This window comes from Dysidea avara, chromosome 3, assembly GCF_963678975.1.
Source record: "Dysidea avara chromosome 3, odDysAvar1.4, whole genome shotgun sequence".
NCBI classification, from domain to species: domain Eukaryota; kingdom Metazoa; phylum Porifera; class Demospongiae; order Dictyoceratida; family Dysideidae; genus Dysidea; species Dysidea avara.
This window is the reverse complement of record NC_089274.1, coordinates 29,302,318-29,318,031: the sequence shown is the minus strand read 5'-3', so window position 1 is coordinate 29,318,031 and position 15,714 is coordinate 29,302,318. Positions and strand designations below refer to the sequence as shown.

At 37.4% G+C, this 15,714-nt stretch overlaps 1 protein-coding gene across 1 annotated transcript in view; it reads right to left on the bottom strand.

Moving 5' to 3' along the window:
* The window catches only part of LOC136250635 (E3 ubiquitin-protein ligase rnf213-alpha-like), a 486,640-nt gene that overhangs the window by 396,183 nt on the left and 74,743 nt on the right, over window positions 1-15,714 (bottom strand). The window contains exons 16-18 of the mRNA XM_066042860.1: window positions 10,333-10,641; window positions 9,214-9,821; window positions 571-736 (exon numbers count right to left, since the gene is read on the bottom strand). Of these exons, the coding sequence (XP_065898932.1) occupies window positions 571-736; window positions 9,214-9,821; window positions 10,333-10,641 (1,083 nt within the window). The remainder of the gene's footprint in view (window positions 1-570; window positions 737-9,213; window positions 9,822-10,332; window positions 10,642-15,714) is intronic.

Genomic DNA, 15,714 nt, shown 5'->3' with positions numbered 1-15,714 from the left:
GTATTGATACAGCGATATTGTCTTAAAACGATACGATACGCAATATATCAATATATTGTTGCATCTCTAACAGGTAATAATGGTGACAGTGAGTCTGTTTGCTGTTCCGGTAAATAGTTCAATCAGCCTGTACTCAAACTTCAGTAATTGTCATATAGCAAGTACAACCATTGGACTGAAACAGTTTAACGGTTCTTAGTAAATCTACTGCACATACAATGCAGGTGTAATTATTTGCCACACCCTTCAACTCATATTTGTTAGACTTGTCCCATGGTGTTAGACTTGTCCCAAGGTGTTAGACTACTGTAGTAATACTCAAGAGATACAAAAAAACTCACAATAGAAAAGCCCTTGCCATGCGCTCGCACATTGTTGAGCGTGAGACTTCAAATTGTGAGCATCAAACATTCATGACATTGCACTGGACATGATACATGCTTATATAAGCAGCAAGTAATGCACGCATAAATTACACCCATTCACTGATTTTAAGTTCTTAAAAAAATAGGCATCTACCTACATACATACGTATGTACATAGACAGACAGAATATTTTCTTCCACATACCACTTGTTATTTCTTTTAGCCAATTCATCAACTCTATGTTCTTCAGCATTTCATCAAAAAATCTTTGGAGAGATTGATTATTGTAAAGTTTATTAACTTGAGCAAGTAATTCCAATCTCTGCATACTGATATCAGTCAATACGGTGTGACTAAATGATGTGGCTACCTGAAGTGGAAATGCATAAAAAGTTAACATCAATAAATGTGACTGAGTGAAATCCACCATTTTTGCTAATTCCATTTTGCTATCAAAATGTACTGAAATATGTATAATCACAAATTCTACATTTTAATTGTTTGGATTTCAGTATGCCGCTTATGCACCATCGCATTTGCTTGTTCATAACCAGAAAAAAATTTGTTTCGTAATTGCACAGTAAAGGGCACTTACAATTGGTGTTAAATGACAATAAAGTTTATCGTCATCATTTCTTTCTTAGAATCAATCACCTTCTTTTTGCACATGGAGGAATATAAGGAAAGCATTATGCCTCAATGAATTTGTCTGTTCACAGTTAACACATTGACCAAAGTCCTGTCTCATCATAGGTGCCAGAAGAGGGGGTGCTGGGGATGCTCCAGCGCCCTTAACTATTTTACTGGGGGTGCTGAGGACCCCCAATTCAAAGCTGTATTGTGTAATAGTTGTGATGTGAACTCCTACAAGGTTTGCCAATCACAATCGAGATACTCTAATAGAGCAGTCACCCCAATAGAGCAGTCACTCTAATACAACAGTATGCATTAAATATTATTTGATTAACAGCTAAAACCACCAAAAATGCCCCCAAATTCAATAAACATTTTCTTGTGGGGGGGAGGGGGGGATGCCCTCAGACCCACCTAGAATTGGCATACTTCGCACACCTACTACTATATTACCACCATAAGTTTTAAGCATCCCCAAACTCTAGCACCCTTCCGCCTCCTGTGCTCATAGCTTGTTTTCGATGAGTTATGGTCAACTAATTAAGTGCCTGTAATTTGTTTGCCATACAGTTGTTATACAAATTAAATTTCTTGCTATTCCAATTGCCAAAGCGCTATGTATAACTTCAAGACTATTGAACATAAAAGACTGAAACTTTGGCAGCACACTCCTTTCATAACATAGAAATAATGGAATTTGATGAATGTGTGAAAATGGCAGGTTTTCGCTCAGTTGGTTACAAACATGCATACAGATAACAAAAATAAAATTGTTACAATTATTTGGGATTTTAATCATACAGTATACTGTATAGTAGAAATTTCCCCCAAAAAAACTAGATGGTGATCCCCAAACACTGTCATCAAAAATCATCAGAGAAATATCTTACATAAAATAAACATTAAAATGCAAATTAGATATTGTATATTAAAAATATTATAAACTGAACGAGTATCTCCCCGACTAAATTATTCGATGTTTCTTTCTATTACCTAACAAGAACTATTATAGTGTAGCTAGTGCTACAGAGAGATATCCAAAATCGTTAGACTAAGTACATTTACACAATACATTGTAGATCTGTAAAACCTTTTTTGAAAGAATAAAAAAATTGACACTTACCAAAAGTATTCATCTATAAAATGGTATTAATGGTTAAATATATTTAGATTAGAGTATAGGAATAGGAAGAGAACAGTTTTCTTTGTAAGCATGAAAAAGAGGTGCTGGGTTCAGGCATTAATGCTGTTACATTGCATTAGCTATGCATAATCAAGACACACAGTAGTGTGTCATGCAGCCCAAGAAGCCAGCGCGCCACACCATCAGTATATTAATAGGAAGAAAGAAAACGCGATTTTCATGCCTAAGTAGCTCTGTGATCCCTTATCCGATTGGAACCAAATTTGCTACAGAAGTGCCGGCCAGGTAGAGGAGACTTCATACCAACTTTGAAGACAATTCCGAGATACGAGCAACCAAAAGTTCCTTTTAATTTCTTCATTTCTTTTCTTCTTATATTCTTCTTCTTCATCTCGCACACTTTGCAAAATCCACCATAAAACACGAATGCGTGCTCCAATCGGACTGAAATTTGGTATACTCAAAGGGCTCATTACAGCGGATATCAGTACCAAGTTTGGTAGGAATCAGATGAACAGTCACGGAGGTATGACCAATTATTAGTGTAAAATAAGGTTGAAGGTCTCTGTCATGCCCACAAGGTAAACCCCTTGACGGAATGAGCTGAAAATTGCTATGTGGATGGAGTAACTATCATAGCAGTGCCTTTTTGTGGTTTGAAATGAATCCAGATAAAGGCCATTGAGATATGACACAAAACCCAACCTGTGTCACAATTATGTGATCGATTTTTATGAATAAAAAACTAATAGTTTTCACGCCTAGCAGGAAAGCCTCACACAGAGATCAGCTAGAAACAAGTCATCCTGTAGAGAGAATCTAATCAAAAACAGCCAAGCTGTAAAAAAAGGAGTGCGGCCCTTGAAAAGGTTATGGTGAAAAAAGATGTGAAATCCAAGGTGGCGGCCAAGAAATGACTGTGATGGTAGGTTAATGGTAAAAATTTTAATAACAACACTTCAGGTGAATTTGGTGCCGCTTGGTCAATTGGCACAAAATTCACCTGAATTGTTGTTATTAAAATTTTTACCATTAACCTACCATCACAGCCATTTCTTGGCCGCCACCTTGGATTTCACAGCTTTTTTCACCATAGCCTTTTCAAGGGCCGCACTCCTTTTTTTACAGCTTGGCTGTTTTTGATTAGATTTCACTTCTTTTTGTATTTGTATACCCCAAAGCCGGCCTATGGCCAGCTTTGGGGCTTTTTAACCTATATATTTTCTTTACCACAGGAAAAAGAAAAAGATGAAGCAGATTTTATAAATACTTTAACTCATTCTGATTTTATCAGTAAATGTACAAATTATAAATATAATGCATATATCAAGAGTTCATAATATAAAAAGAGAGCATATATTTATTACATGTCAATTAATCCCCACAGGATAATTTGCAGCTGACCTCTCTACTGGGTGACTTGAAATGTAGCTGAACTCTCTACAGGGTGATCTGCTTGTACGTAGATGAACTCTTTACAGGATTCTCTCTACAGGGTGACTTGACTCTAGCTGAACTCTCTGCAGGGTTATCTGTTTGTAGTTGAATTCTCTACAGGGTGATTTGTTTGCAGCTGAACTCTCTACAAGGTAACTTCTTCTAGCTGATCTGTCTACAGGGTGACTTGTTTCTAGCTGGTCTCTCTACAGGGCGATTTGTTTGTAGCTGAATTCTCTACAGGGTGATGTGTTTGCAGCTGAACTCTCTACATGGTGGTTGCTTTGTAGCTGAACTCTCTAAAAGGTGACTTCTTCTAGCTGAACTCTCTACAGTGTGATCTTTTCATAGCTGAACTCTCTACAGGATGATTTGTTTGCAGCTTAACTCTCTACATGATGATTTCTTTGTAGCTGAACTCTCTACAGGGTGATTTTTTTGTAGCTGAAATCCCTACAAGGTAACTTCTTCTAGCTGATCTTTCTACAGGGCGATTTGTTTGTAGCTGAGATCTCTACAGGGTGTTTGTTTGCAGCTGAATTCTCTACATGGTGGTTTCTTTATAGCTGAACTCTCTACAAGGTGACTTCTTCTAGCTGATCTCTCTACAGGGTGATTTGTTTGTAGCTGAACTCTCTACAGGTGATTTGTTTGTAGCTGAACTCTCTACAGGTGATTTGTTTGTAGCTGAACTCTCTACAAGGTGATACTTCTAGGTGATCTCTCTACAGGATGACTTGTTTCTAACTGAACTCTCAACAGGGTGATCTGTTCATAGCTGAACTTTCAACTGGGTGATTTGTTTGCAGCTGAACCCTCTACATGGTGGTTTCTTCTCGCTGAACTCTCTACAGGGTGACTTGTTTCTAGCTGATCTCTCTACAGGGTGATCTGTTCATAGCTGAACTTTCTACAGGGTGATTTGTTTGCAGCTGAACTCTCTACATGGTAGTGTCTTTGTAGCTGAACTCTCTACAATGTGACTTCTTCTAGCTGAACTCTATACAGGGTGACTTGTTTCTAGCTGATATCTCTACAGGGTGACTTGTTTCTAGCTGAACTCTCTAAAGGTGATTTGTTTGCAGCTGAACTCTCTGCATGGTGGTTTCTTTGTAGCTGAACTCTCTACAAGATAACTTCTTCTAGCTGATCTTTCTACAGGGTGATTTGTTTGTAGCTGAATTCTCTACAGGATGATTTATTTGCAGCTGAACTCTCTACAAGGTGACTTCTTCTAGCTGAACTCTCTACAGAGTGATAGATTTTTTGCAGCTGAACTCTCTACATGGTGGTTTCTTTGTAACTGAACTCTCTACAGGGTGATTTGTTTGTAGCTGAACTCTCTACAGGGTGATCTGTTCGTAGCTGAACTCCCTACAAGGTAACTTCTTCTAGCTGATCTTTCTACAGGGCGATTTGTTCGTAGCTGAGTTCTCTACAGGGTGATTTGTTTGCAGCTGAACTCTCTACATGGTAGTTTCTTTGTAGCTGAACTCTCTACAATGTGACTTCTTCTAGCTGAACTCTCTACAGGGTGACTTGTTTCTAGCTGATATCTCTACAGGGTGACTTGTTTCTAGCTGAACTCTCTAAAGGTGATTTGTTTGCAGCTGAACTCTCTGCATGGTGGTTTCTTTGTAGCTGAACTCTCTACAAGATAACTTCTTCTAGCTGATCTTTCTACAGGGTGATTTGTTTGTAGCTGAATTCTCTACAGGATGATTTATTTGCAGCTGAACTCTCTACAAGGTGACTTCTTCTAGCTGAACTCTCTACAGAGTGATAGATTTTTTGCAGCTGAACTCTCTACATGGTGGTTTCTTTGTAACTGAACTCTCTACAGGGTGATTTGTTTGTAGCTGAACTCTCTACAGGGTGATCTGTTCGTAGCTGAACTCCCTACAAGGTAACTTCTTCTAGCTGATCTTTCTACAGGGCGATTTGTTCGTAGCTGAGTTCTCTACAGGGTGATTTGTTTGCAGCTGAACTCTCTACATGGTAGTTTCTTTGTAGCTGAACTCTCTACAATGTGACTTCTTCTAGCTGAACTCTCTACAGGGTGACTTGTTTCTAGCTGATCTCTCTACAGGGTGACTTGTTTCTAGCTGAACTCTCTACAGGGTGATTTGTTTGTAGCTGAACTCTCTACAAGGTAACTTCTTCTAGCTGATCTTTCTACAGGGTGATTTGTTTGTAGCTGAATTCTCTACAGGGTGACTTGTTTCTAGCTGATCTCTGTACAGGGTGACTTGTTTCTAGCTGATCTCTGTACAGGGTGACTTGTTCCTAGCTGAACTGTCTACAGGTTATTTGTTTGCAGCTGAACTCTCTTACATGGTGGTTTCTTTGTAGCTGAACTCTCTACAAGGTGACTTCTTCTAGCTGATCTCTCTACAAGATGACTTGTTTCTAACTGAACTCTCTACAGTGTGATCTGTTCATAGCAGAACTTTCTACTGGGTGATTTGTTTGCAGCTGAACTCTTTGCATGATTGTTTCTTTGTAACTGAACTCTCTACAAGGTAACTTCTTCTAGCTGATCTCTCTACAGGGCAATTTGTTTGAGCTGAACTCTCTACACGATGGTTTCTTTGTAGCTGAACTCTCTATTAGGTACAGCTGATCTGACTACAGGGTGACTTGTTTGTAGCTGAATTCCCTACAGAATAACTTGCAATGTAATATAATTGAGTAAATTATAAATGCAGCTGAATGCTTTATTAGGGTGACTGTTCTATTAGAGTATCTTGATCTCGCTTTTGCTACACGTAGTTGCCTTTCGAATCATAACTGAGTGGTTTGTAATCCTATTCTTTTGTACTACTGCAAGGACTTTCTATGATGATTATTCCAGCTACACACTGATTTTCAGCTCATTGCTCTAAGCGGTTTGCCTGATAGACACGAAAACTAATAGTATTTTTATTCATAAAAATTGATCGCGTAATTTTGACACAGGTCGGGTTTTGTGTCATATCTCCGTGGTCTTTATCCCGATTCCTTTCAAACCACAAAAAGGCACTCCTACGATGGTTGCTTCATCTACATAGCAATTTTCAACTGATTCCTCAAAGGAGTTTACCCTGTAGGCGTGACAGACCTTCGACCTTATTTTACGCAAATAATTGGTCATAACTCTGTGAATGTTCATCGGATTCCTACCAATGTTGGTACAGAGATCCGCCTTAATGAGCCCTTTAAGTGTGCCAAATTTCAGCCCAATCCGAGCACGCATTCGTGTTTTATGGCAGATTTTACGAAGTGTGCGAAATGAAGAAGTAGAAGAAGAATAAGAAGAAAAAAACGAAGAAATTAAAATGAAATTTTGTTCGCTCGTATCTCGGAAATGGCTGGAGCGATTTTCTTCATATTTGGTGTGTAGACTCCCCTTGCTGGCCGGCACCTCTCTAGCAAATTTGGTTCCAATCGGACAAGGGATCACAGAGCTACATAGGTGTGAAAATTGCATTTTCTTTCTTCCTGTTAATATACTCACGGGTAGCACGCCGGCTTCTTGGGCCGCACGACACACTACCGTGTGTCTTGATCCTGTAGAGAGTTCATCTACAAGCAAATCACACTGTAGAGAGTTCAGCTACATTTCAAGTTACCCAGTAGAGAGATCAGCTGCAAACAAGTTATCCTGTAGGGAATAATTGTCATGTAATACATGTATTATACATACATATATATAACTTGTACATTTACTGATAAAATCAGAATTATTTAAAGTATTTAATATCTGCTTCATCTTTTTCTTCTTCCTGTGGTAAAGAAAAATAGATAGGTTTAAAAAGCCCCAAAGCGCATACAAATACAAAAGAAGTGATATCTTATCGAATACAGCCAAGCTGTAAAAAAAGAGTACGGCCCTCAAAAAGGCTATGGTGAAAAACATGTGAAATCCAAGGTGGTGGCCAAGAAATGGCTGTGATGGCAGGTTAATGGTATAACGACAATTCAGGTGAATTTTGTGCCAAGACCAAGTGGCACCAAATTCACCTGAAATGTCGTTATTAAAGCTTTTACCATTAACCTACCATCACAGCCATGTCTTGGTACCCACCTGGATTTCACATCTTTTTTCACCATAGCCTTTTTGAGGGCCGCACTCTTTATTTTACAGTTTGGCTGTTTTGGATTAGATTATAATACACAAGTATAGGTTGATTAGGGGTCATAGAAAAAAAAAGTAGGGAACTATAGTATGTTCACGTTGAGCTGAACCCTGAAAAACAGCTTAAAATTAAAAGTGGATTTTTTCTCTCAACAGAGTTAACATTTTTGCCAACCAGATGATTATTGGTAACAGCAAAGGTGTCAACAACAGACACGTACGGTTTGGCTCCATTACAAGTTCGGGAAAGGGCTCTAATGGACACTGTACTTATATGGCTTCTCCATAGGAAATGCATTGTGAAAAATTTGATTGGCCATAAATATTATGTCAAACATTTGAACAACAAGATTTTGAAATATTTTTAGTGGGTCAAGCAGTACTACAAATGAGCCAAATTTCAAGATCGTGTGTAATTGCATCTGAGAGTTATTAAATGTTTTTGAGGATTCAGCTCAACGCGAACATACTATAAGGGACACCTGCAGATATACTAGTGGACATTTGATCCCCACTTCAGTCTATACCCATGAATCAGGGATTAAATTTCTACTATATAGTATATCTGCAGTTGGGGGCAACCTTCCTTGTTTCCCTACTTAATTTTTCCTTATACTTGTTTTTTAACAACATTATGACTGGTGAACCCACGCATACCGAATCAAAAGAAAGAATGGCGCCAGAGTTAATACTTTCATCTGAAACACGCCCAACTATCATTTACTGACTTTTAAAATAAAGTGGTCATTGTTTCAGCTACGTTCACCCCATTACACAGTGCTACAAACAAAGGACAGTAGGAGAAGTGCCTCTGCAATCAATCCAGTCAATGAAAAATATAGACCATTCCCATTTACAATTGTAGGAAGCCATTGTACTACCGCGAATTGACACCTTGGGCTGTCAGCAAAAAGAAGTGGGACACAAAGGAGAACAACGGTAAGTCCATGATGCATGCATTATACATCTTGCAGTATGCCAGTTGCGCTGAAGCAACATTGAACAGTAAAAAAATCAATCCTGTAGCCTTAGCTGTTATTGGCTTACACTTGCCTGAAGGCATTGGTCAGTCAGTCAGTCAGTCAGTCAGTCAGTCAGTCAGTCAGTCAGTCAGTCAGTCAGTCAGTCAGTCAGTCAGTCAGTCAGTCAGTCAGTCAGTCAGTCAGTCAGTCAGTCAGTCAGTCAGTCAGTCAGTCAGTCAGTCAGTCAGTCAGTCAGTCAGTCAGTCAGTCAGTCAGTCAGTCAGTCAGTCAGTCAGTCAGTCAGTCAGTCAGTCAGTCAGTCAGTCAGTCAGTCAGTCAGAAAATTCCATTGAATAAAAAATTGAAATTTTGTAGTAATCTACTAGAAGCATTTAGGATCATATGAAGGCACTTTCAGGCTTTGTTATACCTAACCAATACTGTCAAGGCACCAGAGAGGTATTGTGAAGCTGGTGAAAAACCCAAACCTCTATGATCCCTAATACACAGTACTACCATACTGTATGATAATACATAAACAAATACATGTTTACTTGTTTATTGAAATCTTCCAAAATAGAAAAGTTTCCCTTTAATTCCAAGTATTCCTTTAATTTTAAACAATATGTTATACCATTTTTTTTAATAATATCATTGGAAAACTTTTGAAATGTCATAATATGATTTGCCACTTGTTTTATCCAGTCACCAGGTGCAGGGAAAGAGTCTGATTTGGGAAAGTATTTACTCATTCCTGTACACAAAGTCTGTAATTGATTTCCAATATTTCCTGACTGTCCATAAACATTAACTTCCACAAGAGTAACTGTTTTATTATGAAACTTGCACAACAGAGTCTGGCAGTTAGCAATTGTTGGTTTCCAAACTTTCTCATGCACATCATTAAAGGAAATAGTTGATGACATATTTTGCATAGCCATACAAAAACTTTCAGAATTCTTTTTCCAAAAATAATCAAAAATGCTATTATGGTATTCTTTTGCTAAAACTCTCAAACCTTCAAGCATTTCGCATGGTGGCAGTTCAGCAAAAGAAATAAGAGTACATGTAAACTGGTTATTTTTAGTGATTTTGCAAATACTGGAGATCTGTTTACTTTTCATGTTGCATTTCAATTGATCAGAAACAGTTTTGGTCAACTCTAAAATAAAACAAAAAACAATACATGTAAAAATAGAGCAAACAAAATTGCGTCCATAATGTAATTATACCATGACAAGTAGTCTACGTATCCATACACACTAATATGCACATGCAGCATACTTTTTAATATTAAAGAGGCAGAAACTGAAACACACAAACCCCAAAAAGATTATCCATTTATTAAGAAGTAGTATGCGATAATATGAAAGACCCTTCAAGATCAAGTGCCCTTATAGTCTGTAGAACTAGACAATACAGTGAAGTGTTACATATCTTGTAGGACTTGATACTGTTAGCAATATGTATACACATCAACTGTGTTTAATGAAAAAATGAAAAGAATATACTTTAGTGCATACAAAAAGTTTGTAGTTAATCCTGGGGAAAATGTTAGTCATGTTTGGCTCAACAATATGTTATATAAAAATACTGGTTTTGATAATCAATATAGTCCTACACAGATTGAACCATACTTAAGACTATGTGTCCATGTACACTTAAGGACTTACCAGATGATATAGGAGCACAGTATTTCACCACAGTTTCCAATTTTTGGCAACAGTCCGTGACATAATTAAACATTTTATCACAGGTTGTAACACCAGCAGAAACATCAGCATAATCAGGGCAGAGTGGTTTTACACCTGAATTAGCTGCAACACACATAGCTTTCAGTTGCATCATATGATTATGATGATACAATGAAAGTTCATCCATTGTTATGTTTCCAGTGATAATTTTATTACACAGTTGCTTGATAACAAATAGTGCAGAGAGCACAATGTCACTGGAACAGTCTTCTATAGAACATCCAGTTACTAGGACATACAAGACAAGTGATCAATGTTATAATCATCATTAATATTTAGATACTGTATTCACTAAAAATCAAGCTCAACAATAATTTTAATGTAATTCCAAACCTTAAACCAATAGAATAAAACTTGCCTTCACAAACTACTGCACAGTGGTGTACAATGTATTGAACAAGCACCCAATATAACCGAACATGCTAAACAATCTAACAGGTGTGAAAGACAATCAATAGTTAACTACCCAGTGCATAGTGCATAGTGCATTGAAATACAGGACATTTTCCTTAATCTATTAATTCATACATTCATGACATGCATGAAAAGCTGACAATTTGATACAGCTTTACTACAATCTCTTGTTTAATCAGAAAAAAATAGTACAGATATGTTTCAGAATCAATACCTGTTTAAAGAACAAAAGATATTGCATATAGTACCATTCAAAACAATTGTCGCACTCGCATGCCACTCATTGCTTGCATGCTGCTTGTCACTCTCATCTCTCATGCTCGTACTTGACAGAAAATTACAAGTGTCGAGTGATATTTTATAGTTATAAGGGATATGACAAAAATATATGCACGAGGGCCCGCATATCCTGAGTAATTGTGTTATATAACTGTTATATTCTACATCCCATTAGATGAAACAATTATAGATAGTAATTTATAGTGAAATAGCACCTGTTGAAGACCGAAATCAGTAGAAATCCTTGATGGATCAGACGTTTTAGACTCTTTAGCGGTGCCACGCCCATCTACTTGCGATTAGTGAAGGAGACAATAGTTCATCAAAAATCCTTCTCCTTGCTGAGGTGAATAATTCTTGGCTGGTTTAGGCACTTGTTATTAGAGAATTGTTTACCATTGAGAAATGGATCTTGCGGAATGTGTGAAGTTACACCATATATGGTAAGCGTAACCATAAAGCGTGGTATATCACTTATATACCACAGTTTGCCATGGTATATCAGTTATATACCACAGTACGGTGCTTTTGATCTCAACCACAGGTGTGGTATATTTTTGTCATATCCCGAGTAATCTTGTTATAACTGTTGTGTTCTACACCCCAGTAGATGAAACGTATTATAGATAGCAATTTATAGTGAAACAGTAGAAGACCAAAATCAGTAGAAATTCTCCACGTTTTAGACTCTTTAGCAGTGCCACGCCCATCTACTCGCGACTCAGTGAAGGAGACAAGAGTTAGTGAAGGAGACAAGAGTTCATCGAAAATCCTTCTCCTTGCTCACAGTGCTCAAGTGAATAATTCTTGATTGATTTAGGCACTTGTTATTAGAGACTTGTTTACCATTTAGATAAGGATTTCGTGGAATGTACCATATATGGTAAGCATAGCCACAAAGTGTGGTATATCACTTATATACCACAGTTTGCCGTGGTATATCAGCTATATACCACAGCACAGCGCTTTTGATTTCAACCACAGGTGTGGTATATATATACAAGTAAATTAAGAATTTTAAATTTGATTAGGGATCATAGAAAAAAAATAGGAAATCAAGGGAGGTTGCCTACACCTGCAGATATACTAGTGAACATTTAATTCAGTCTTAATTTTTCCTTATACTTGTTTGTTTACTTTTTTTGTAACATTATTATGACTGGTAAATCCACGCATACCGCATCAAAATAATGTATGGCACCATAGTTAATGTTTTTGACTGAACACGCACCCCAAATATCAATTACTGACTGGAAAGTGAAGCGGCTATTATGCTCCGCTTTACAGCTATGTTCAGCCTACAAATGAAGAACAGGTAGGAGAAGCACCTCTGCAGTCAATCCAGTCACCACAAAAAATACAGACAATTTGCGTCCCCAACTATCAATTACTGACTCTAAAGTAGAGGTGTACCGATAATTGGATTGGCTAAAATATTGGCCACCGATATGGTAATTTTTACCTATATCAGTATCAGTACAGAACAGTATAGGAGGACCCATATCACTACCGATATTTATACAGTAGCAATAGTTTGTACATAAACGGATTATATATTGGTTTTCTACATTATATATGTTGCTGTTTAGTGCCAGTGGCTTATTGTTCACTCTACTAACAAGCACTACATTACGAGAAACCATATAAACATACAAGATTCTAGTGTTTGTTGCTGGAAAGCTTATCGCAGTCTTTAAAAATGAAGCAGTTATATAGTACCTTTGTAATAAAAAGAAAGAGTCACAGAATAACTTGCTGTACCAGCCTTCACACAAGCCATTAAAATGTGGAGTAATGCAGAAATATCCATTTAAGGCTTCATGGGAGAATACATAAAATGTTTGTGGGTGCCTAGTTGTCTGGATTGCACAATAGAAAACCAAGCCACTACCACCTCAGGCATAGAATGAGCAATGAATATGCACATGTTGTTGTAGAGTGGGTAATGTACACTTTTGCATATATCATCTATGACTTTTGTTTGTAATGCAAATATCGGATCAGCTATCGGTTATCGGTACACCTCTACTCTAAAGTGAAAGTGGCCATTATGCTTCGCTTTCAGCTTTGTTCAGCCTGTTTCACAGTGCTACAAATGAAGAACAGTAAGAGAAGTGCCTCTGTAATCAATCCAGTCATCACGGAAGATACGGACGATTTCAAGCTTGGGATGATTCCTGTAGTAGGGAAGCCATCATGCTACCGCAAATCAACACTTTTGGCTGTCAGCAAAAAGAAATGGGACACAAAGGAGGACAAAGGTAAATCCATGATGCATGCATTGTACGTATTGTGGTATGCCAAAAGGCACATCTCGGAACTAAGCAAGGTCGAACAGTGAAAAAATCAAGCCTGTAGCCTTAGCCATTACAGTTATGCTTGTTTGAAGGCATCAGGGAGCAGTTAGTCAGTCAGTTAGTCAGTAGAAAATTTTAAAAAAATTAAAAATTTGTAGCAATCTATTGGAAGCATTTAGGGTTGTACGGAAGGCACTTTTGGGCTTGGTTATACCTACCTAATGAATACTGCCAAGGCAACAGGATGGTATTTTGAAGCTGGTTTTTGGGTAATATTTTTTGGCCAGGAAACCCCAAACCTCTATATGATCCCTAATATACAGTATTATTGTACTGTATGATATATGCTGTCGAGACAAAAATTTCTAGCATTTTCATGTTCATCTCGCACTTGCATATTCATGTAAGTTATTGAGTGAGTGGTGAATGGTAACAATGGCAGGATGGTATAGTACAACAATTGAACCTACAATCTAGTGGCAATTGAAGATGGGGTTTGAGTGTAGCCAGGACTTCCATATCGAGCTAGCCATCTGAATGATGGACTTACTACATTAATCTTTTAAAATATATTTGTGAGTATGTATACATGGTAGCAGCAGTAGCTATACAGTAAGTAGATCATTACTATGGCTCTGACCACAGTATGTGTATAAATGACTGTTGAGTTATAGCAGGCTAACCTTCATGTATTGATGAATTGCTTTGTGGACTAATTGAAGGGACACGTGATCTACCATGCCGCGAGGTGTGAATAGTGAATGTCAGTCGTAGTGATTAAATATTGTGTTATACAACAGTTGATTTTGACATTGGACTTGTAGGCGTAGCTGCTAGAATCAGCAGGTGTGGTCACAAGGTAGGTTCCATAAAATGTTAATTTAAATAAACACCAGTAGCTATTGACATTATAGAGGATATACAATATTTATCATGACATATGTTGCACAGCTAGGTACAACCAACGTAGGTGCGCGACAGACAAGTGTGCACCAAGAAAACACCATTTTTACACAAGAAGTATACGCTGCAATTGCTTATTTTCTCAGTAATTTTCATCAAAAATTTAGCACATTTATAGCAAACATAAATATTAACAACATAAATTGTTACATAAAAATGAATTACAATGAAATAAGAGATATACCATATTTGACCAGTTCATAGCCACGACTAGTATAATAGCCACCCCTGGATAGTAGCTGCTCCACAGCCTAGAATTATTGTGATAAGAGCCATCCTCAGATAAGAGCAGCAGCTTGTATCTGAATATACTGATGGAAGTGTTGCCAAGACACGTTTGAAGCAGAAACTGAAGAGTTCACTTGTTTTAAGAATAATAACACTTTTGAGAGAAATTAAAATGAATGATAACATTGAAGGATGATTAAACAAGTTGTGAATCCATATAAATGCCGCAGGCTGCTGCCACACAAGCCCATAGTAACTGCCTTTGCATATTAGCTGCAGGGTTTGCCTTGCTGAAAATTATAGTAGCCACGGCCATTAACCGGTAAAATACAGTATAATTATTTCATTGTTCTCCAGGGGGGAAAATGAGTAATACGTTAACTAAGTCTGATTGTAATTAGTAGGGCTGTACCGATACCACATTTTACATCCAATACCGATATCTGATATTTATTGTCTATTTCTGATACAGGTTTTCTAATGAACCAATACCATTTTTACAGCCGATACTTCAAAGTCGAACCAATATGCATTACAGCATAAAGAGTATGTAGGATGATCACTATGGCTGCGTTAAATTACTACAATTCATATGCTTTTCAACAATGTAATCCTTTCATTTGTTGGTACTTATGACTGTTCACAAAAGGCTTTTATCTGTTTTTCAGTGCAAATCACAGAACAGAACAAAACAAAAATCAACCACCAAACAACCAAAAAAGTGGTGCAAAAAACCTTCAGAAAAAAAAAAGTTGACCAACCTGGGATTTGAACCCAAGCCAACTCTCTTAGGTAAGGACTGCTACACTAAGAACTTAACCATTTAACAACTAAGTCACTTGGCTAATGATGCACTTTTCATGGTAATTATACTACTTTTAATAGTGCATATAACTCAAGTGAAATATCTGTATTGTAGACTTGCAATTGACCGATACCGATACTAAATACAAGGAGTCATTAACTAAATAATAGACTCTATATAGGCTGTTTTGGGTGGGTAATAAATCTCATATACTCCACCTTGTTTTCTAATATACTCCACACCTTCAGGCACAATATAGCATATGCTCAAAATCTAGGTTTATCCAATTGCTATGCATTGTTCACGTGCAGTGAT